The 24,053-nt window shown below is 44.7% G+C and overlaps 1 protein-coding gene across 1 annotated transcript; it reads right to left on the reverse strand.

The window, feature by feature from the left end:
- Window positions 1-11,099: 11,099 nt before the first annotated feature.
- Window positions 11,100-23,167, reverse strand: LOC117058387 (phosphatidylinositol transfer protein beta isoform-like). The gene is made up of 12 exons (XM_033169531.1): window positions 23,051-23,167; window positions 20,564-20,594; window positions 19,644-19,789; window positions 19,476-19,567; window positions 18,442-18,449; window positions 18,054-18,128; window positions 16,690-16,773; window positions 15,735-15,812; window positions 14,766-14,876; window positions 14,345-14,467; window positions 12,798-12,879; window positions 11,100-12,129 (listed from the first exon to the last, which is right to left on the reverse strand). Exons 1-11 carry the CDS (start codon window positions 23,068-23,070, stop codon window positions 12,832-12,834), a joined length of 816 nt encoding a protein of 271 aa, XP_033025422.1. The 5' UTR covers window positions 23,071-23,167; the 3' UTR covers window positions 11,100-12,129; window positions 12,798-12,831.
- Between the last annotated feature and the right edge of the window lie 886 nt (window positions 23,168-24,053).

The following is a 24,053-nucleotide window of genomic DNA, read 5'->3' on the forward strand; positions in this document are numbered from 1 at the left end:
GTCCATGTTGTGATACCGGTTTCATAATGTTTTGACCTTGCAATATATTACGAATCATGGTGTGCCTGTGTACTGTGCAAAAATCCCAATGCGGGAAAAACCATAAAGCCAACCAATGCCTCTACATAGCTCCATCCTTATTTCAGAAATCATTATATATCAGTATATTGTGATGTTTAGCTGGTGATATATCACAATGTTAAAAACCAGATATCGCCCAGCCCTGTCACCCTAAGGTTCCAGAGTAGGTTGCAACCAGTTGAAATACAATACAGTGGTACCTCAGGTTAATAACTTAACTTGTTCTGGAGGTCCGTTCTTAACCTGAGGTACCACTTTAGCTAATGGGGCGTCCTGCTGCTCCCGCACAATTTCTGTTCTCATCCTAAAGTAAAGTTCTTAACCCGAGGTACTATTTCTGGGTTAGCAGAGTCTGTAACCCAAAGCGTCTGTAACCTGAAGCGTCTGTAACCCGGGGTACCACTGCATTAAAATCAGTTAAAGACAAATTACAATCACAATGATAGGGTGTGCAAGGCCGGCCTGCCATGAGGCAACATGAGGAGGCTGCTTTGGGAGGCACAACACCACAAGGTGGTACCATGCCACCTAGGTAAGAGAGGCTCAGGCGGGATGGATGGGCTTCAGCGGCAAAACAGGACACGTTGCCCCTGAGTGTGGGTGCTAAAAGTATTCATATCAAGGGTCTAATAGCAAAAGACTAGTGGTAGTGGATAGCCTTGTCCTCCATGAATTTGTCTTTTATTAAGTTATCCTCTACATGGGGCTACCTTTGAAGGTGACCCAGAAACTACTACTAATCCAGAATGTGACAGCCAGAATGGTGACTGGGAGTGGCCGCCGAGACCATATAACACCCTACATTGGCCCCCAGTACATTTCCGAGCACAATTCAAAGTGTTGGTGCTGACCTTTAAAGCCCTAAACGGCCTCGCCCCAGTATACCTGAAGGAGCGTCTCCACCCCCATCGTTCAGCCCGAACACTGAGATCCAGCGCCCCTTTTCTGGAGAAGTCCCAAAGTTCTGCAAATGCATTTACATAAAAGAGTGCTGCAAATGTTGCAAATGCAGAAATCCAAACATTTGCTCACAGACCAAGGCTTGGTGTACAAACGTGGGTGTTCTGGCCACAATGGAAAGAAGTACGTTCATTCCGTGAGAAAAACAGGGTCAGGAAGTTGACTTATAGGAACTCTAAAGAATCAAAGCACATCTTCCCTTGTATGCAAATTCTCTTCTCGTTCTGGGTCTGTCTCTCCCCATCAGCATCTAGTTTAGGTGGTTGTGGGGAGAGTATTCCCATTTTCAGATATTCAGAAGGCTAGCCACTGAGAGCATTCGGCCAACTTCTCCAGCAAAATTAAGGCAACTGCACTAGGATTACTTTTAACGCAGCAAGTGGTTGTAGTCCTGTCTTGGCTCCCATTAACTTGCTCCTGTCCAAACATCCAAACTCACCACATGGTCCATTTCTGAGCTACTCACTATGTGTGTCTTCTTCTTTTTTTAAATCTCTGCCATATATCTCACATATTTTGCACACATCTCAAGAGGTTCTGTCATTCAGGCTTCAACCCCAGGCACACTTTGGCCATGTACACCAGGGGTCAGCAAACTTTTTTAGCAGGGGGCCGGTCCACTGTCCCTCAGACATTGTGGGGGGCCGGACTATATTTTGAAAAAAATATGAACGAATTCCTATACCCCACAAATAACTCAGAGATGCATTTTAAATAAAAGCACACATTCTGCTCGTGTAAAAACACTAGGCAGGCCCCATAAATAACCCAGAGATGCATTTTAAATAAAAGGACACATTCTACTCATGTAAAAACACGCTGATTCCCGGACCGTCCGCGGGCCGGATTTAGAAGGCGATTGGGACGCATCTGGCCCCCGGGCCTTAGTTTGGGAACCCCTGATGTACACACTCCAGTTTACTCTATATCCAATGCACTCCCATTACTGGTACGTGAAGCCGTGTACACAAAACATTAGCCACTATCCACACATATCTTGTCGTGTGTTGAAAAATGCTGCATTTGGATGTGTTCAAACCACCTTTGATCTGGTTTGAAAATGTAAGCCATGGGAAGACAACCACAGCCCTAATGTGGGCAGATAGCAGATGACTTGGAAACAAATTCAACCGTACTCATGTGTACAATAGCATGCATATGTGATTCAAAACACAGCAAAATGAAACGACCTTGCTGATTTTAAGCCAGGAATGTGTACACAGCCCTGGTTGGCAATAAGCCTAGAGATGGATGGATCAGTCTGTTCCCAGTCTATGTCTGTTCTGTCCTGATTCTGCAATAATCTGAAAATCTGATTCAATATTAATCACCAAAATCACATTTAAATATGTATAAATGTGTGTTTCAATACATATTTTGTGGCAATGTGCACATTTCTAAAAAAAAGTTTATCCTATAAACATTTTTAATACATGTTGGTACTTTTTTTAATGTGTGGCAAAACACAAATTTTAAAGGATAACTATATTTCAATCTACATATGAGTCCGGTAAGTGCGGATCAGGCAAATTTCACATCAAATTAACAGAAACTAGAGGTGCCAGGTTGCCCCCAAGATTGGGGAGGCTCCCGGCGTGCATTGCACACATATGACATCACACACGCAGCACACGACATCACACGCATCCCCCGACACTGTAGGCCGGTGTAGCCATCTGCGACGTCATGCAAATATTGAGGTGCCCTAAGACACCTTGGCCCCCTAGAGTTGGCATGCCTGACAGCAACTGAATTCTATAAGAGGAACTTGTTTGTGAATAAGCATGCAGAGTATTGGATTTGTGTTTCCCAAAAGTATTCTGTTACATTGTGAAGACAAGTGGTGCAGCAACAAAACTTCTAGCTCATTTGCAAAGCTAAGCAATGTCTGGTATGGTTCCAGATTGGATGGCGGACTGCATGTTGAGATTCTGCCCTCTGAGGCCAGGTTATTCATCTGCAAGGGGATTAAATGTCTCAAGCAACTGCAACAATAGTACCTCCAACTACACCACTTGTAGCAGCTGTCTGAGAACCAGTCTCCATGTGACAATTAATGTGTCACTTGAACTTACATTTGCATTTCATAGCTGCTACCAGGGGTAGAGTGGCATATTTTTTAATCAGGGTGGGAGAGTTTATGCCATGGGTAGGCAAACTAAGGCCCGGGGGCCGGATCTGGCCCAATCACCTTCTAAATCCGGCCTGTGGATGGTCCGGGAATCAGCGTGTTTTTACATGAGTAGAATGTGTCCTTTAATTTAAAATGCCTCTCTGGGTTATTTGTGGGGCATAGGAATTCGTTCTTTTCTTTTCTTTTTTCAAAATATGGTCCGGCCCCCGCACAAGGTCTGAGGGACAGTGGACCGGACCCCTGCTGAAAAAGTTTGCTGACCCCTGGTTTATGCCTTTTCATTCCCACTGCAGTCCCAACAATAGTTGCCCCGTTGAAGTTGCTGTTTGCGCCAGAAGTGAGGCTTCCATTATTCCCAGTGGGAGCTTCTCCCAGTGTAAGGTAAATTGCAGCTGAGGAGCGGCAACATGAGAACGGGCCTTTTCTGTAGTGGCTTCCAGTTTGTGGAATGCTCTCCACAGGGAGGCTTGCCTGGAGCCTTCATTACATACCGGTATATTTAAGCACCAGGTGAAAACATTTCTCTATATAACAAGGCCTTTGGCTAATTAAACAATATATGTCTTTTTAAAATGTGTTTGTGGGAGCATGGGTTGTTGTTGTTTTTATTCTGTGTTATCATCTTGTATTTTTATGTTGTAAATGGCTCTCTGATCTTCAGATGAAGGGAGGTACACAAATTCACTAAATAATAATAATATTTTTTCATGGTTTTAGCCTATGGCCTGGAGATGGCTGCTGTTAACAAACAACCTTTTTTTTTTTTTACATGATAAGCGCAGAGGAGGTTGATTTGCTGTCATCATCTCTTGTAAGTGTATAGTGATTATTTTTATAACTTGTGGCTACAGTTTTGGTTTTGAAACAGCAAAAAACCAGTTCCTGTTTCCCTGCTGAGTCACAGTGTTAAGAGTCACTGATAAATACCTAGCTAGTCACGTTTTCTTGAAAACAGGCACTGTTTCTTTACTACTATTAGTGTTACATTTGGAGCCCCACTCTTCCTCAAAAGAGAAACATGCATGCCCCACATTCCTTTCTATCCTGGGCTGGGAGATAGGTTGGGATGAGAGGCTGTGACTGGCACGATGTAATCTCATAAGCTTTGTGAATGAGCAGACATTTGAACCTGGGTCTTCTTGGTCTGTGTCCATGACCAGGGCCGGCGCGTCCATTTAGGCAAACTAGGCAATTGCCTAGGGCGCCAAAACGGAGGCTTGGGAGGGACGGGCTAGCAGCAGCTTCTCTGCTGTAGCGGAGAGGTGCTGCTTGCCCCCTACACCACCCCCCGGCTCCCGCTAAAGCAGGCTTGGGTGGGGGGCGGGGCGGGCGAGCAGCAGCTTCTCCGCTACAGCAGAGAAACTGCTGCTTGCCTCTCCACCCCCCCACCTCCCGCTAAAGCAGGCTTTGGTGGGGGGGCGGGGGCACCAGAAGGTGGTTCGCCTAGGGCTCAAGAAGCCCTAGCACCGGTCCAATCCATGACTCTAGCCACTAGACTGGAACCAACTAAACCAGCTAACTTTAGTTTCCATTGAAAGCAATGGGGCTAAAACTAAGTCATTACTAACCTACTCAATTAATTTCATTGGGACCTAAATTCAATTAAGTTCCATTTTCCATCCTCCTGGCGTGCACTCTTTACAAAGACCTGAGGAACGAGATTATCACCCCTCTCTTATTGTCCATTCTGCGTCGCCCAACCACTCTCCTGGCAGATCAAGAGCAGCAGATCTGTAAAAGGTTGCAAGGTTTCTAGCTATGGCAACCAGAATAAGGTTCACTATTTGATTGCTGATTCATGACCCTAAACTGTGTTTTATATCATCGACTTTTTATCTTGTTCTGTGTTCATCCCAATGTTCTTTTGTTGCTATGGCCAATGGCTGACACAAATAAAGTTTCATTCATTCAACTCTGGATCCAGCCCAGTGAATTTTAGAGTGGAAAGTGACCCTTGAGATCATCCATAGTTCAACCAGCTGCTCCGTGAAGGATCCCCAGTGCAGGATGGGACCATGGCATTGCTGACCAAAGGCCACCCAGCCCAGTGATTAGCATCATCTGCACCTTAGTTTTCAATGGCTTATCTGAACAGAAAGGTTTTGGCCTGCCAGCAGTAGGATAGCAAAGAGAGAACAAATTTTTAAAAAATGTTTAAAATAACTTTTTCTCTAAAAAAAACAAAACCCAAAGCCTTTCTTTTAGATGCCAAAATCCCAACAGAAAAGACTATTTATATTTATATATAAATTTATATATGCGACCACAGCTGCATGGATATTATTGGCCCAGAGACGGAAAGAGGACAGTCCTGACCAGAAAAGAATGGCGGATCAAGTTGATGGATTATGCCAAAATGGCAAAAATGACTGGAAAAAATCAGAAATCAGGAAGACCAAAACTTTAATAGGGAATGGGGGGAAATTTTAATTTACCTTAAAAACCATTGTAAACAGTTAAAATTGCTAGTAGGATCTGAATAACAGTTGTAGTTTAATGGTGAATTTTGGATATAATGGAGATGTAAAATATTTGGATTATTATGAAAGAAGCAGGAGGAAAGGATTTATAATAGGACCCACAAAGGGGAGGAGGGAAGTCCAGGAGATTCTTTGGAATCTTGTTTTTATGTTGTATGTTGTATGTCTGTGATGGTAAAATCTTAATTTGATAAACCAAATAAATAAATATTTTTTTTTTAAGGATAACAAAGAGGGAGCCAATCTAACCTTTATTGTGAGGGAATTCCACAATACTGGAGCAGAAAATGCTCTCTTGTGTCACCACTAAGTTTGCTTCTGAGGTTTACGTTTATGAGGATTATGCGTAAACATTTGTGGACTCATGACCACTTCCTCATCTTTCCTAAGGTGTGCGTCTGTGTGTGCAACCATATAAATTGTATGCTACGCAATGAATGAATGGCAATGAGATGCAAAAGAACAAATACAAAACCTCCAGTCAATCAGTAATAATTAAATACAGTGGTGCCCCGCTAGACAAAAATAATTCGTTCTACGAGTTTTTTCGTAGAGCGAATTTTTCATCTAGCGAAGTGGCAATGGAGCGCGGAGGTTTTCGCGCTAAAAAATAAAAATAAAAATAATTTTTTTTCGTCTTGCGAAGCAGCCCCATTGACTTTTTCGTCTTGCGGGGCAGCTTCCGCTAGACGAATGTCGTTCGTCTAGCGAGTTTTTCGTCTAGCGGGGCACCACTGTACATGTTAAATAAGCACACCTTTAACATTTTACAGTAGCAGATTGGAGGTAATTGCTCAAACAATTGTATTAGCACCTGTCCTGGGGCAGGAAACCATTCAAAAGAAACAGATTCCTGGCACTGATCAGCTAATTAAACCAAGTAGTGTGTTTAAAGGGGGGGGGCAGGGAGGAAGTGTAAGAGTGAGAGTGATGTGGAAAAATCCACCAGGGGGAATTCTAGAAGGGCAGAACTGGGTGGAATTTGGAAAAAATATGACTGTTCTGGACACCAACTGGCATGGATTGTTTTGTTTTTGTTTTTTTAAAAAACCAAACAAACAAACAAGAAGTCCCCCACTTCTAAAATGGCTTTCATTCTTTAAGTAAAAATGTTAGAAGAATAGGGAAGTGCCTGCAGTGGTCGCATCCTGACTGTTGTCCTAGAACTCAGCTAGATTGGTAAAGAAAAAGCGTTTTATATGCGATATAACACCAGATGGCGCTGTGGAGTCTCGTCTTTCCTTACCAGATTTCCCTGTATGAATTTACAATGCGTTTAACTGAATCGCTTCTTTGACGTGTCTAGATCCAGCCCTACATAAAGAAGTAGGGCAGCCACGTATCATGCTTCACAGAGGACTTGCTTGAAGGAATCCTCTATTTGATACATTGTCCGGTCCAAATCTGGTTTCCAGATAAAAGAACCAATGAAAAGGAAAGAAACAGGAAGGGCCCTGAAAGTTGCCCATCAACAGTGAACACCTGGATAGCAGTCGGAGCAGGCCTTACAGGTCACTTGGTCAGTTTTTACACTATGGTGAGATGTACAATATCTCTACTGAAATTATAGTAATGGTGTCTAGCATTGTATCCATATGCAATTATGGAAAATCTATTTTGCCCTCCATTTTGGGAGATGGCCACCCTGAGCGTCAAGGACTGAGATTCCCACAATTGTTACTATAGGATAGGCATTGTGGAAAACAGGATGTTGGCCTGCAAAGGGACGGATCCAGCTGCTGTGAGCTGTGTCCCCTCAGCTGCCAACTGCTTTTACCAGCTACTACTCCAGACCCTGCAAGTATCCCTATTTTCCAGGGACAGTTCCAGATTTACAGAAGTCTTCCCAGTTTCTGATCGGATTCCAAAATGTCCTTCTTTTCCTTAGGATGTCCCCGTTTTCATCAGAGAAATGTCGGAGGGTATGTGAGACTGTGATGCTCTGCGAGAGAGGATGGAGTGTGTCTGTTTCAGCGGGGAGCTTAATCATGAGAGCGAGAGACAAGTAGGGAAAACAGCAAAGGGGATTTTAACTAATGCCAATGGAAAATCCCAGGCAGCCAGAGCAGAAACCTGGGGGTGGATGTCCCTATGGCCTCAGAGGCTGCTGAGTCATGGCCAGCTCAGCTCATCCCCGGCAGGATGAGCTCATCACTCCGAACTCTCTCCTCTAGAGTGAATTCCTCCACAATACTGAGGCTGCACGTACAGTAGATGCTTCTGGTTTTTTTGCACATACAGCTCTTGCCATCACAAAACACCTTTCACGGGGAGCACACCTTTATTGCTGCATCTGATGGCTCTCCACAGGGCAAGGAATGTATTTGGGAAGGGAGTGTATGTGTCGGACCCTGGGATGCCTTTCTAGGAAGCCAGTCCCAGCAGGGTCTTTACATTTCTTTTCAAATGCTAAGAAACAGAAAGTGAAATCAGTGATGCTCAAATGTCTTGTTTCCTAGAGCAGATGGTTTCTGAGCAGCAGAGCAAATAGTCCCTTGGAGCACCGTCTAAGATCTTACCATCAGTGGGCGAGTGGGAATTAGGAGTCCTCCTGGGTTCTCCCTGCTAGCTCCGAGAATGAGTTTGATCGAATTCAGGATTGCACAATTTGTGCCATCCCACCATGCACCGGCTGGGCCGGCAGGTGCACACCAACCCCCCAGGCATATAGAATCGAGCCCCTTGCAAGCCAGCATAATACAAGGGGTGGTTGGGTTGCGTTTGGTTTGGCAATTTGCCCGTTCTGGAGGCCTGACCAAAAGTTATGCAACAGGATACAGATGGGGATGCAGACGGGGAAAACTTGGCCGAGGAGCACTTAGAACTAGGGCTGCCCAAAAGTTTTTATTGGCTTGGTCGTCCAGTTAAATTGGCCTTTTAACTAGGGTAAAACAAGTGTGTGCTTTAAATCTAAGCACTTAAACCTACAGGCACCACAAACCCAAGAGGCAAACATATCCCAATCTTACCCCAGGAGAGAAACCTTAAGATGGAGATCGCTAACTAGGTAGAAAAGGCTTGTTTTCCTTGTTACTTCAAAACAATTGTTTTGTCATGTGAAAAATTGTGTAGGTTTCATTAAGCAGTTGAAGTTAAGATTAACAACAATTAAAACTAAGATCTGGGTGTGCTTCCTGATGGGAATGGCACAAAAAGACAACAGATAGCCGTTGTAGATGTGCTCACAACAGTTTTTACAATGTAATACATCAGTTGCGGGGAACCTTTGGACTGTCTGTTGTTGCTGAATTACAACTTGCATCACCTGAGGCTATTGGCCATGCTTGCAGGAGCTGATGGGGATTGTAGTTCAGAAACATCCAGAGGACCAAAGGTCCCTTATCCCTCTATACATGGTAATCGGACCTAAGACCTATTAATTTCCAGGAGGCTTACACCAAGGTAAGTAGGTACAGTATAGGATTGCAGCCTTATTTTAATGATTCTTTATAAACAAGCATCCTCAATCCATCAGAGAAACACGTTTTTAGAAGTTACAGTATTGTTAAATACAAGTTACTTGTAAAACTGTTACTAGAGGCATTCCCCTTTCACTCTCAGAACGCCTTTTCCGAAATGGCATTGGCTGTGACATATAAACACACCATCTAAAAACAAAAGTATTCCCTCCTCAAAAAAACCCAATCAAACTACTGTCTTATGCAAAATTAGTGTCGTTTTGGTCACTCAGTTCAAACCCGTTCGATGCACGGACCAATATTTCCTTTAATCAGATGGCAGCCTTAGCTGAAACAAATTCTAAGAGCATGAATTAGCTCTACTGTGGCTTCCGCTTTTGGTCTCTCACTGGCTTGCTCTGAGCTCCACCCACGTATGTTTGGGGTTTGAAGGGAACAGTCAAAAGCTGCAACACATGACCTTGACCAAGCATCCCCAACCTTTGGCCCTCCAGATGTTTTGGACTACAATTCCCATCATCCCTGACCACTGGTCCTGTTAGCTAGTGTTGGGGCTTTTGTTTTAAACTGGAAAAAGCCTCAAAACCAGTTTAGCACTTGGAGTGGTGTCCAGCAACACTTCTGCTGCGCATCTTGCTTCTCCAGTGCTTTTGCAGAGTTGTTCAAACTTCTTCTTGTGCAACGGTGTGTGTGCCTTTCTTGCCAGCAAATAAACTCCCACAAAGTCTAGCTTGTTTCAAGCAAGCAAACTTTAATTACAAGCATAAATTCACAGACACTCACGGACTGATGGAAGACATCTCCGCTCTGGTTCAAAAATGAAACCAGGACTGAACAGAAATCACAAATCACAGACATCCTGTATACAGCAGATACCCCGGATGTTGTGACACATCTTCCCTGTGAGAGGGCTGTACTGTTGAGCTTATTTAACCCTGAAAGCTCCAAACCTCACAGCTAGGGATCATGGGAGTTGTAGGCCAAAACATCTGGAAGGGCTGCAGGTTGGGGATGCCTTACCTTGACAATGCACCTTTTGTGGGATTCTGCAAGCATAGCCAGTGGGCTGAGATGATGGGAGTTGTAGCTCAGCAACATCTAGAGGGCCAAAGGTTCCTCACAGCTGGAATAGGAAGCAGAGCTTCCCTTCCACCCTGCTGGGGAAGCAGCAGCATTATTAAGTCAGTTCTTACCTTTCCCAAAAGGGAAGAAAAGAGGTGAGGAAGGCGGACTGAGCTGGTTTGTAATTTATTCTGGAAATTTCTGCATCAGGTACAAAAAAAAACCCAGCACACACACACCAGCTTCTCTCTAACCCAGTGTTTTTCAACCTTTTTTGGGCAAAGGCACACTTGTTTCATGAAAAAAATCACGAGGCACACCACCATTAGAAAATGTTAAAAAATGTTAAAAAATTTAACTCTGTGCCTATATTGACCATATATAAAGTAATTTTTCAATTTTTCCCACGGCACACCAGGCAACATCTCGCGGCACACTAGTGAAAAACACTGCTCTAACCCATCTTATACTGCAGGAAAGGAACAAAATAGGAGACCAAAACCTTTGAGGAAGTTGGGTATGTTTAACCTGGAGAAAAGTTGATTCACAAGCGAAAAAGTAGCCATCTTATTCAGTTCCTGAAAAAGTTGCCACATATGGGGAAGATTTGTTCTGTGCTGCTGCAGAGGGAAGGCCCTGAACTACAGGGTTTAAGGACAAGCAGGTTTTCGACGAAACATTTAAGAGTAACTTCCTGACTGTATGAGCTGTTTGTGAGTGTGAGCAGGCTGCCTTAGAAGGTGGTGGGATGTTCCCATGGCTAGAGGTGTTATTGCTGTTGTTTTTTTTATTAAGCAGAAGCCAGGTAACTACGTTATGCAGATCAGCAAATTTCCTCCACTGACATAGGGTTGGACTTGCAAGATCTCACCCTACTCTACGAGGTACTCAAATGAGCCACAGCAGCCACTAACTCTCCCTGTGTCTCCCACCCACCCCACAACAAGGAAACAGGACAAGAACTCAACTTCAAGTTTATTTATTGTTTTACTTTTTTAAAAAAAGATTTCAGTGTTTTTCTTGCTTAAAAAAAATACTGTTCAGATCCTTAGTAATGCACTATTGGGCCTTAAATGCCTCCACTTCCCCCTCACTTAAGTCCCAAAGGGGCAGCTGAAATGTTTCTGAGTGACTCTCCCAAGTGGAGGGGAAATTACATGCCCTTCCCACCAACACAACTGGGATATGAGGGACAGGGAAAAGAAGATAAAAAAACAAAAACAAACCAACAACCTAGGAGTAGAGTTCAGTGCCATTTAAAAAGGAGGAAATGAAGGGTCAAGAAACAGACCCTGAAATTTTTAGCCACACGTGGCCTTCTTTGGAAACAGGGCAGATGAACTTTGCTGCCTAAAACAAACGAGTCAGTTTAGTGGCACGTTTTAACTCCACCATTATGGCACGGGAAGAACCGAGAATGAATCTCCTATGGTCATTGTTCCCCACAATCCCAGGAGATGAATGTGGTGCTGAAGCAGTGTTTCCATGCCTCTCTGAAAGACAATTTTAAATCCACAGTGAAGGCAAAAATGATGCTCCTTATAGTTTTCACTCGTTTTCTCTTCCTCCCCACCCCCATTTAGGCATTCCTGATCTTCCTTTCCCTTTGGCCTATAGAAAGCCCCTCCCCACCCCAATACAATTTCATATAATGTTAAGGTTAATCTTATTAATAGTCATGCAGCCCTGCTCCTGCAGGGCAAAAATAAAGAGAGACATCCCCACCCCACCCTGGAAGGTCCTTGCCTCCCCCTTTTAAGGCCCCACTTGTGGTGAGGGGGGCACCTATTAATCCATGATCAGTAAGAAGTAAAGGGCAGTTTCCTGGGGTTTCCCGTGCCGGCAGAAGCAGGGGCAGTTTTGAATACAGTATTTTCGGACCAGAAGGACGGAAAAGAACGGGGACACATCTTCCCCTCCCAAGGTGGCAAGGGGAGGGAGAGTGGAGTCCCACAAAGAGAGGTCCAATCTCAGGTCAGAAAGGGCACTGCACCTGGGATAGAAAGAAGACAAAAAAGAAAGTATTAGCAGCGAAAAGCAGCACCTTTCCTTTCTCTGCGTGGCAGGAGCAAACAAACCAGAAAGTTTCTAGTTGACCATAGTTTCTGGTTTTATCTGAACCAGGAAACGGTGGTTAACAGCTCCAAAACAAACCCATATACAGTGGTACCTCAGGCTACATACGCTTCAGGTTACATACTCTGCTAACCCAGAAATAACGCTTCAGGTTAAGAACTTTGCTTCAGGATGAGAACAGAAATCGTGCTCTGGCAGCGTGGCGGCAGCGGGAGGCCCCATTAGCTAAAGTGGTGCTTCAGGTTAAGAACAGTTTCAGGTTAAGGACGGACCTCCAGAACAAATTAAGTTCTTAACCCGAGGTACCACTGTATTAAAACCATATTTCTAAGTTGCCTTGATATCGTTGCTTGTTCCAAACGTGGTAACTGTATCTCCCAAGTTTTGACAATACGGGAAACTTTGGTTAATCAGAGGCACCCAGGCTTGTTTCCTCATGCCACAAATTGGCTGGGCGGGGGGGGGGGCATAGGCACATGCATATCATGGCTTGATGAGGCCAAGATATGATCACTGCCTCCTCCCACCCTCACCCAGTTTCCACCCATAACTATGTAAAGCTTTCCACTCTCCACGTTCTTCTACCTTGTTACTTCTCGGCCCAGGCAATAGGGGGCGCTCATTCGTCCCCTGCAGTCATTCCTCTCACTGTGCCCTTCTGGCGTATCTGCAACAAAACAAGATCCTTCAGCAGCTGGATAACTTCCAAGTCTTACATGGTAGTACTGGCTCTGTTTATTTCCACATGGCCTTGCCAGAAAGATTTGTCAATAAAAAAAAAAATCAATTACATTTGTATTTAAATGCATCAGCATATTACCAAACATTATCGGGTTTGAGGGTTCAAAGCATTAATACTCTCTGGACAAGACAGGAACCACATTTAATCCCAAAGTGCAAAATGGGATCTATCTATAAACAAAACACCTGTATGTACCAGTTTTTCCTCCCTTTTCTTTTATGGAGGAACAGATTCAAATAAGGGCAGGACTCCTATATATTTTGTAAAAGTTGTATAGAAAAAGGTTTTAATCATCAAAAAACTTGAAAGGTATATATTTACAAATATGTAAAATATGTTTACAGAAGCATAACATATTTATGTAACTATACATTTACAGACATTAAAAAAACTACAAATTGAGGAAACAATGGTAAGCACAACTACAACTCCCATCATTCCTCACCACTGGCAATGCTTGCAGGGGCTGATGGGAGTTATAGTTCAGGAACATATGGAGGGCCAAAGCTTCTCTCACCCCTAAGCGGATCAACTGAGTTTTAAAACAACTGAATCTACATAAACTTGCATATCACTAAACGCTTTTGAAGGAGGGAAAAAGTATACCCGATTTTAGATGGCATGTGTTTAGGGTGCATAGGTATCTATAGGTTTTATATGGCATATGTCTTGGAAGTGGAGTCCCCTCCTGTGAGAGATGGAAGAGGGAATGCCTCTCCCAAGATGGGGTCCGCCATTGGCAATTTTCACATTTCAGGATTTGAATCAGGGTTTCCCGCTTCTATATTAGTGGATCAAAACCACATCGACTAAATAAAACCTATGGCCCTAGTTGGAAACTCCTCCCCTTGTCAGAGGATCTGCACCTACAACAACAAGTGTGCCATAGGGGCATCAAATATAACACAGGAGTACCGATTATCACTCAACGGAACAGTGGCAGTGATTTTTTTTAAAAAATCCTGCCTGGCAGATCTGCGTAGCAACTCGGCTCATTGAAATCAACAAAGCCTCAAGACTAGCTGCGTGAAAACAAACAGGAAAGGGTTTTAACTAAGACTCTACAAGTGGGAACGGAGCTGGCTATGGAAGGCCTTTTTGGGAAGGGAGTTTCGCAATAAGGAAGCCATGAAAAGAAAAGGCCTGGCTGCTTGACCCCATCTGCCTTACTCTCCGACAACAATGGCATCTGAAGCAGGCCGCCCTCAAATGATCTCAAGAGATCAGGCTTGTATGGGCAAAGCCATCCTTTCAGACCCAGTGACAGGGGAAGTTGTACTTCTGGCCTTCCACCCACAAGGGTTCAAGCACAAAAGTGAGGGAAGCTCTCACAACCCAAACCATGTGCACCTCACACCCGCAAACCTGGTCCTCTGCCCCCCCAAAATACCTCATCAAGCTCCCTCTGTGTCTCTTCCTCCATCCGTCGAATGTCAGCCATGGTTAAATCCACCCACTTGTCCAACCAGCAAAATAGCTGCCTGTGGAAGTTGGTAAAGAGGCGTCTTTCTTGCTGTAGGAAGAGAAGAAAGGCTTCAAGGAAACAGGATGACAAGAATGCAAGAGACCTTGAAGTGGGGATAATAGTCTACACATTCTCTCTCTCTGAGGGGAAAAGTCCCTGGGTTGCATTCTGCAGAGCAAGCTCAAGGTGGGTTTTTTTTTTTTACCCCAACCTCTTCCCGCCCCTAAAAAAAAAATCAACGCTGGAGAAAGTCTCAAATCCCATTTGCTAATATTGCTCTGCCATCTGTTACTATCCAAGGCAGCTCCAATTCAGATCAGAGCCAGCAGCCTCAGCCTGTTCTTACCTTTTGGATAAATTTTTCCACTCGACCCTGAAGACCCCACCAGCGGAACTTCACACTCACAAGTTTGTAGGCACACATGTGGGGGCAATCTTCATTGTTGGCTAGTTCCCGCTAATGGACGGGAGATAGGGGAAAGGGGGGAGGGGGAGAAAGGAAGAAGCCAAGGAGATTAGGCCTGGAGTTGCTGCTGCAGTTTCAAAGCAAACCTGTGGAGATTTCTCTTGTAGGTGAAACATCTGAGGTGGATTTGCAGGGATGAAAAAGAGATTTACCCTTTTTTTAAATATTTCATTTAGAAGTATTTACACCATGCCTACTTACCAAAGTTCTCCAGGCGGCTTGCAAATGTATTTAAAACACAATAGAACAGACAGGGATACACACACCTTTGCCCTGATTATTGTAAGTTCCCCCCCTCCCTTTGTTCTCCAGAGTTCCTACAAACGCCATTCTGCAGCTGAATCTCCTGGCTGTAGAAGCAGATGGGTGTTAGTTCCACATGGGTAAGGACATGGAGTGACTGCTGTTTATGTCTCTCACAGCCCCAGCCCTGGCAGCAGATATAGAAGGTGCTGGGTGCAGCACCTTCCAGTTTTGATAAGACCCAGCCCCACGCCAAAAAAAAAATCTTACAGCCGGTTCTTGCACCCAGTGACCACTGCAACACTTGTTTTCTCTCTTCCTGCCATGACTAAAAGGTCACGGAGACGGCTCCATCTTTTGGGTCTGGTGCAACAGCATTTTGCTTTGCTAAGGTGAAACCTGCAGACCCCTGGGGTTACACTACCACCGCCAAAGCCTGTTTTCAGAACAACAAAGAGACCCGAGATGTATGGATGAGAGGGAGCAGGACACGCTTACAGGCTGGTTCGCAAGTTTTGCTACCATCCGTTTATCTACTACTTCATTTATGAATTGCATCCCATAAAGCACCTTGAAACAAATTACAAGACAGGGGATTGGACGTACCTTCCAGTCAGGACCAAGAGGCCCTCTGCCCGTCTTCACTGATTTGAAAAGAGCCGGGTCTTCATCTGGCTTGTAATCCTGAAAGGTAACAGAGCAGAGATGAGAATGTCGGCAGTACGAGATACAGGGGGGCAGAGTTGGATAAATGCCATGAAGATCTTTGTTCAGCAGGTAGAAAAGCAGTCAGAAAGGGCAGGTTCCTCTTGGCGCAAAAACAGGGCCTGATAGCATCTAAAACCCAAGAGCCAGCCCTGAAAGCAAAAGGGTACTATTTTGGATACTACGAGCAGCGCAAAAAGTTGAACAACAATGTGGTTTTAGTGGTACCAGCCATCACCACCACTACTGTTACCTTTGCTCTAAGGATGTAGAGAGAATAGACTAGTCACTTGGTGGCGAAGAGAAAGTGCTCAGCATATGCTCAGAGACAAGCTCTCCACTCAGGGGCCTCTCCTCACTCAGAGTGGGGGATCTCCTTTCATCCCTTCTGCAGGCCATGGGCCAGCAAGAACAAATGAGATCACAATGTGGAGCCTGGCTAGATATAAGCAAACTTCCTTTCTCTGTCAGTGTTGGGGGGGATAAAGAAGGGAGAAGGAAGAGGAGCGAGTTGTGTGTGGAAATGAAGGCCCCTCGGGCCAAGTAGTGATGGGCAGGATAGCTGCAGCCTAGAATCGCTGGGGTACTGTTCTCCTGAGCTCTCCCAATCTAGAGCGATTCGAAAGAACAAATGGTTCTAAGTAGGGCGTTTGCAGATGCTACAATAACCAAAAAGATTCCCTTTGTGCTCACGGCTTTCACACTCCAGAGCCACAAAGGGATCCTTCTTTCCTATCCGAAGGCGGACGGCTGGCAAGGGTGCCTTCCCTCCCAGAATTCCCCTGCCTTCTGTGTCGTGTTAACCTTTGTCAAACACTCTTCCAACTGCCAAACAAAAACCAAGGTTGCCTCTTACGTCATCTGACACTTGCATCCGATCAGCGACATCTATATGGACCACCTCAACATCTTTCCAAGTTTCTGCATCGAGGCTGTGGACCTGCAGAGAGAAGAGTTTTTATGTCCTCACCCGAAACAAAAATGGGAGTGATCAGCACTGAAAGTTTGATCGAACTTTGTTGACTTTTTAATATGCTTCCGTATTATGATATATGCTTTGTAACTGGCCTAAAGACAACGAGTGTTAGGCAATTCAATTTAATAATAATAATACTAATAATAATGATGATGATGATGTATTTTACATCAAAACACACAAGATTTTGGTGGGACCTTGAGAGCTGTGCATAAACAAATGCCAGCAAACCTCAAAGAACTGAAGCAAAACTGTAAAGTAGAGTTGGCCAAAACTCCTCCACAATGATGTGAAAGATTGATATAGTCATACAGAAAATGATTACTTCAAGTTATTGCTGTTAAGTGTGGTTCTAAAAGCTATTGAATCATAAGGTGTACTTAGTTTTGCACACATGGATTCTCCATTTTGGCTTTATTTTTGCTAAATAAATCATGATACGGAGTAATAGGTCATGTGTTGTTGTTCATCTGAGGTTGTATTTACCTAATTTTAAGACCTAAAAACAGATGGTTGTTACGTCTTGATATGTAAAACCACAGAATTCAAATTTCTCATGACTGTATAGAAATTAAATAATAATAACATATGTAACCCAGATTTGCTGCAATAAAAATCACAGAAAGTTTAATACCTTAAGATTGCATCCCTGAATACTGCCAAATATTTCAGTCATTTAGAAGAGAAAAAGACCCCGGTAACCCCAAACTGCATCCAATAGTTAATTATAAAGCATGTTTCTCTTCCATACAGTTTCCTCTAAAGTGCTTTCAAGATATTTGCAAGAATAAGTGCTTTATTTCTTATTATATATGCAATGGAACCTTAACAAAGTCTAAATTATTTACACCAGCTGGTATCTGTCCTGGATCTGAACTGATTTCCTGTATGTGGTGTTATTTTAAAAGCATTTTTATGTTTAATTTTTTGTGTTTCTTTTGTATTCAGTTGTTTTTACATATGCAACTATTTTACATATGCCATTGTATTGTAAATCACTTCTAGATGCCTCACAGGAAGCAACTCATAAGTGACATAAATAACAACAATTATTCCAGATACACAATATTTTCTCTGTGCAGAAAGAAAAAAATGCTGGTTAATCAAATACCATCCCCCCCCCCTTAATAATAAAACAGTGCAACTGTGCCCACGGTCTTTCTATTAATAGAGAGTACAATTCAGCAGGACTTGGGCGCCCTGGTTCTCTGCATAAAACGTGGTGTTTCATTCTCATCACTTACATTGTCTTGGTCACCTAAATCTGGTTTGTGCCAGGTTTCAATTTTGATGAAGAAATCATCCTTCATATATTCATTCTGTCCAAAAAGGAAAGGGTAGGGAGGAGAGAAGAATGGTTACCCAGAAAACATTGTGATAACAAGAGCACACGCAGACCTAAAGCCACACGTGACTTGAGCAGACATATTGCCCAGAATGCTCTGCGACATTCCGGGATGTGGGTGTGTGACTCATGAGAAGTGGACTTCATGGGGTAGGGGTGTGCAATAGTTTACTGGAGATAGGCGAGGACACAGATGTACCCAGAGAATCTGAGGGAGTTGGGGTTCACTGAGAAGCGCTGCCTGCCCACCCACCAACCCACAGATGTCCCTTCCCCAAGTCACTTACCGTTATAACTGCAGCAGACGGGACCACAAGAAAGAAGAGAAAGACAGAACATTTTAGTGCAGAATAATGAAACTAAAAACCTTCCCTAATCAGCTTGATATAAGTCTTCTCTAGCCATAGTTGCCATTTATGTAACCCAAATCACACAGGACAGTTTTAGCCCAATATATCCAGCACGTTAGACAAAGTGTGGAGAAGCTATGGTCTTCCAGTTGTTGCTGAACTGCAATTCCCATCAGCCCCAGCAAACATGGCCAAAACCAAGGATGATGGGAATTGTAGTTTAGCAACATCTAGAGGGCCAAAGGTTTCCCACACCAGTTTTGACTGTCCCTGAACTCTGATAATGTTTCCTGCTGGACTGGACGGGGCATGCGAGTTTGTGTAGAAACCAACTGTACAAATGTATAACTTGCATTTGTTGGTTCTCCCACTTTTGCCTCAGGACACACCCAACACCGGCCAAAGAAAGTTGCCCAAATGAGAATGTGGCCCTTGGCCTATGAAAACTTTCCCAGCACTTGCTCAAAATGAATTTTTATTCAAACTCTGTTCTATGGAAACTTGAGGTTCCTCTGGCCTGTGTCAATGAGAAGAGCAGTAATGTACGAAAAGAGTTTCCCAATAGGCTGCATGTTGCAGGAGTCTGCTGGGTGCATTTCTAGGTTATATTCTCAGCTTAAGCAGAGCAGTGATGAATGGAGTGTACAGCACTTCCAGAATCTCTGCCAAACAACCCCTGGATTTTTGCCACTCAACCATTGTTCAAAAGGATCGTTCAAGATAGAGTTTGGGGGGGGGGAAATGAGAACACTCCAGACAAATTTGTTCCCCTACCAAAGCATCTAGGTAGAAAAGGGTTTCGCAAACATGGGTCTCCAGCTGTTTTTTGGACTACAACTCCCATCACCCCAAGCTAGTATGACCATTGGTTGTAGTCCAAAAACAGCTGGAGACCCAAGTTTGGGAAACCCTGATCTAGGGAGTCCCAGTTACAGACATAGCCCCTTCTCCCATCCCTCTCCCTGGCTCACCCGTTCGACAATAGGGATAGGCATTCCAGGCTCTCTCGTGAACAACTAGGGACCCCTCAGGGGCAAACATCTTAATGAATCCAGGAACTTTGCTGCAAGAGAGAGAGAAAAACAGGGCATCAGAGGAAGCCCATGCCTTTGGATGCCCGTGCCCAGGAAGGACCTTACCTCTGGAGGTGGTAGATCTTGTGGGTGAACTGCCCCCGTTCCCCTTCACGCTCGTAAGGTTCATTTTTTAGCACCTCAATCCCTTCGCCGCCGCCAGTGTTGTTCTTGCTGGCTTCAGCAACAGAGAACAACTGCCCCACCTGATACTGAAGAGGGAAAGAGCAGAGGTTGGAAATGGGCATTTTAAACAGGAGATTCAAATTCGACATGTCCCCAAAGGAACTCATCCCAGTTCAAATCTGTCCCTTTACAAAACAAAGCAGTTGCCTTCAGGTCACAGTTCCAAGTTGATCCAAATGATCCTCAAGAATCCCCCCCCCCCCCCGTATTCAAAATGCTCCTGTGCTGAAGTATAAAAGTATAAAAAAAAAACCTAGGACGAGAGTCTATAGAGTGAAAAGCACAGATGAGAGAACAAACTTGAAGTTAAAACTAGAAATCGTTCAAAGTTCTAAGCCGAAACAAATTTAATTCAAGTTTTGATCACTTGGCAATTCTGGAAACTACTTTCAGATGTAGTTTAGAGACTTTTGAACTAATTTGATGAAGTCCGTTAAGCTCATTCCAAGCACTGGGAAAGAGAGAAGGGGAAATACTCCTGCCCCATTGGCCTTCAAATAGGGCACAGGTCTTGGGGACGAGGAAGGCCATAGGAGTCACTTGGCGAGGCCTGCCTGCCCCAACTCCTGCTGGGTGGGGAGGGAGAGGGAGAGAACAGGGAGCCAGAGAGAGAGACAGACAGAAAAGGGCAATGCCCTTTTGGTTTTTGGTTCTGGCCCCACCTCTGAAAAGCAGGAAGAAAAGCACCCCAAACTTTCTGCTGATTTATGCCAACCCATTATTCCCCCCTCCCATTGATTAACTAGGGGGTCAGCAAGGTTGCACACTTCCTAATTCCACTGTATGTAAATGGAACTTACCTCCTCTACGGAGCAAGGCAGCACGACCCGGCTGGTTTTGGAGGATGGAGATAAAAGCAGCATGGTGGAGTTGGGGGGGGGAGGGAGAGGAAAGAGAAACAAGAGTTAGAGAGGGAATCCTCCATTGCCCAAGCTCTCACACTCCACTGCCACATGTCCCAGATAAAAAGCACATCCACACTTTATTTCGCCTGGAATGTATTTAACAGACCGTTCAACCAAGCCCATTTATAAAGCACTACTGCTGCATCTAAACTATCATCATTAGGTTTCTAGAAAACTGCCACTAAAACTAGCCTTAAAACAACTTACAATACGATATATCAAAGTGTACAAAAATGTAGAAACACCAAAGAACAAGCCACAACGTAAAATGCAGCTTTAAAACAGTAACACCTGAATTAATAAGCAAGGCTATCAAATACCATCAGAGGCCTGGAAGTAGATGAAGACCTTTACCCTGTGCCAAAAAGGTATTAAACTTGACACCAGGTGGGCCTCACCGGGGAGGCCAATCCATAGATGGGGTGGGAGGAGAGAGAAGCCAAAATGTCCTTTCCCTTGTTGCCAATCACAGGACCTTTCTTGGGAGGAAGAGGAAAGCCTCTGATGACAACCACAGGACCTGTGTAGGCATGTGTTGGCAGAGGTGTTCTGTTAGATATAGGGGTCCTGGGTGAACTGTGGGAAGCTTTCTTGGCCAAAACCAGAACTTTGAATTGGTCTCAGGAACCCATTGGGAGCCACTGCAACTGGGCAAAATGAGAGTGATAGGTACAGTACTTGTCTGGTGCCTATTATCAGTTTGGCAGCTGCACTGAACACTCGCTGCAATTTCCAGTCTGCTAAGGGGAGCACATACATAGCACATTGCAATAACGTACATATGCAGGACCCTGCTATCTCAAAACTTGAAGGCCATGTACATGGTATACCTTTAAAGTACCATTAGAAGCACACGTTCCCTTCGAAAAACTATGGGAACTGTAGTCTGTTGAGTGTTGTTGGGAATTGCAACTCTGTGAGTGGTAAACTACACAGTGCCCAGAATCCCAGGGAGCCGGGGGAGATGTGCTTTAAAGGTGTTGCAGACGTTTTGCTGAAATCGAAACACAAAGCAGATTGTCCCCTTTGCCCCGAGGAAGAGCACACTAATATGCACAGAGAACCTTCCTAAACTCACAGTGCAATCCTAAACAGGCCTATGCAGAAGTAAGCCTTACTGAATTAAAAGCAACAAAATAAAAAAGTAAAAAATTCCTTCCAGTAGCACCTTAGAGACCAACTAAGTTTGTTCTAGGTATGAGCTTTCGTGTGCATGCACACTTCTTCAGATACACTGAAACAGAAGTCACCAGACCCTTATATATAGTGAGAGGGTAGGGAGGGGTATTACTCTGTACACTATATATAGGGGTCTGGTGACTTCTGTTTCAGTATATCTGAAGAAGTGTGCATGCACACGAAAGCTCATACCTAGAACAAACTTAGTTGGTCTCTAAGGTGCTACTGGAAGGAATATATTTTTTTTAAAAAAAAAAATTGTTTCGACTACGGCAGACCAACACGGCTACCTGCCTGTAACTGAATTAAAAGGGGCTTTCTCCCTGGAAGTGTGCTGCATCCTTTGAGGCAACGTTATTGTATGTGCCAGATGAAATAAGTTGGACTGTCATCTCCCCACCCCCAAGGTATTTTCTCCTACAATTCTCCTCCAGCGCATGCCCCAGCCGGCTTTAACAAAGATAAATCTGCTGCTGCTGCAAACTTCCCCTGAAACAGTGCCCAGCGTGATTTGCGGTAACACTCTGAAATTGCAAACATTTCGTGTTTCCTCCAAAGTAAGTTCCTGGAAATCAACAGGCCTTAGTTTAAAGAAAGTGAGCCGAGCAGTGCACAAGGACTATGACGGATTCAGGGATCCGAGGATGGCACTTCTCATTTGCTCTCCTCCCTCACTGATTATTCTATTAAGCTTTGGTGGAAAAACATGGGTGGAGGGTAAGGATGGGGGGGGGGGGTAAATACATCGAAATGGAGAATAACGGTATAAACTATAAAGCAAGCCAAGTGTGGAGGCAGCCAGGCCGCCTCCTGTTGGGAAAACATGCCGGGTCAGGGACCCCAGATGGATCCAGCACTGGGTGTGCGAGAAACCTCCTGGCAGGGTAAACCGAATGGGCCAAGGCGACCCCCCGCTTCTGCTTTTCAGAGGAATATGGGAAAGCGCCGCCCGTTACAGTGCAGAAACAAAAGGCCCCATTCATCCAAAATATCAGATCTCACCCAGCGCACATTATTAGGCGCTCTAAAAAACCCAGCAAAATACAGAAGGAAGAGCCGTAGAAAGGGGCAGCCATATGTAGACGGGTCCCTTGTCTATCGCCTACCCTTTTTTTGAAAAGCCCCCTCCCCACTGCCTAGTTAACCCTTCCCATGCCCTGCACCACCCACGCTGGCGCACCCCACACCCCTCCCAGTACTCACAACTCTTTGATCAGCACCATCCTCCCGTCCCTCCAGCACCCCGCACGCCAAATGCACCAGCCCTTTTCTTCCTCTTCCCCCCTACCCCGGCCATTGACGCCACTTCCGCCCTCACTCTAGCGTCCGCTCGCCCGCACCTGCCGGCGACGACGGCACTTCCGCCCTCACTTGGGCTTCGCCCGCGCTGGCGAGCCGGAGCGAAGGCCAGCCACGTTGGGGAGGAGCAGGTCGAAGGTGGGGCGTTTGGTCCTCTTGATTGACAGCACAGGGAAGCCCGGGAATGACGGGACGCTGGGGGTTGCACTGGACATAAATGTCCTCTAGGGGTCGCGCTCGAATCGGGCGTTCGGAATCGGTTTTGTTGAGAGTGCTTCTGAGATATGTGCAGAGCGCCTTTCTAGTCGTATTTGAGAAAGGGGAAGATCACGGACCTCCTGCCTTTCATGCCTTTCAAGGGTATGGTACCCTACACGAAATTGAGCCTTGTCCCTTCTGTTTTGAAACTATTCACTGAATATACTTTTTACTGAACCGTGAAAGGGACAGGAGGAGACATATTTCGAGGGTATTCTCGAAATTCCTTTAAATCATGGGCATAGCCAGGATTTCTGTTAGGGGGAGCAAAACTAAGCTGTTGGTTAAGTATTTCTATTTATTTACTTGATGGGGGGCAGCTTCCCCCTGCCCCCCCCCTGCTACACCCATGCTTTAAATGTTCACAGCTCTATGGAAATATACCGTACATCCCGATCCTCCAGATTAATAATGCATATTCTCAAGTAAGTGTGCACAGAATTGCAGCTGTATTGCGTTTAGAGTAGGAGATCTGTGACTTTGAATATTCTAGACAGGGAGTGCTATGTTTTCTTTTCTGGCAGGTCTCTTGCGCTGCTGACACAAGAATTTTAACCCTGGAAATAAATATTTCCCAACCTGAAGATGGGAGGTGGAATTTGTGGACTTTCTGACTGCCCTGTACAAGATCCCAGGGTTCTTTCTCTAG

The sequence above is a fragment of the Lacerta agilis genome, chromosome 14 (assembly GCF_009819535.1).
Source record: "Lacerta agilis isolate rLacAgi1 chromosome 14, rLacAgi1.pri, whole genome shotgun sequence".
Taxonomy (NCBI): Eukaryota; Metazoa; Chordata; class Lepidosauria; order Squamata; family Lacertidae; genus Lacerta; species Lacerta agilis.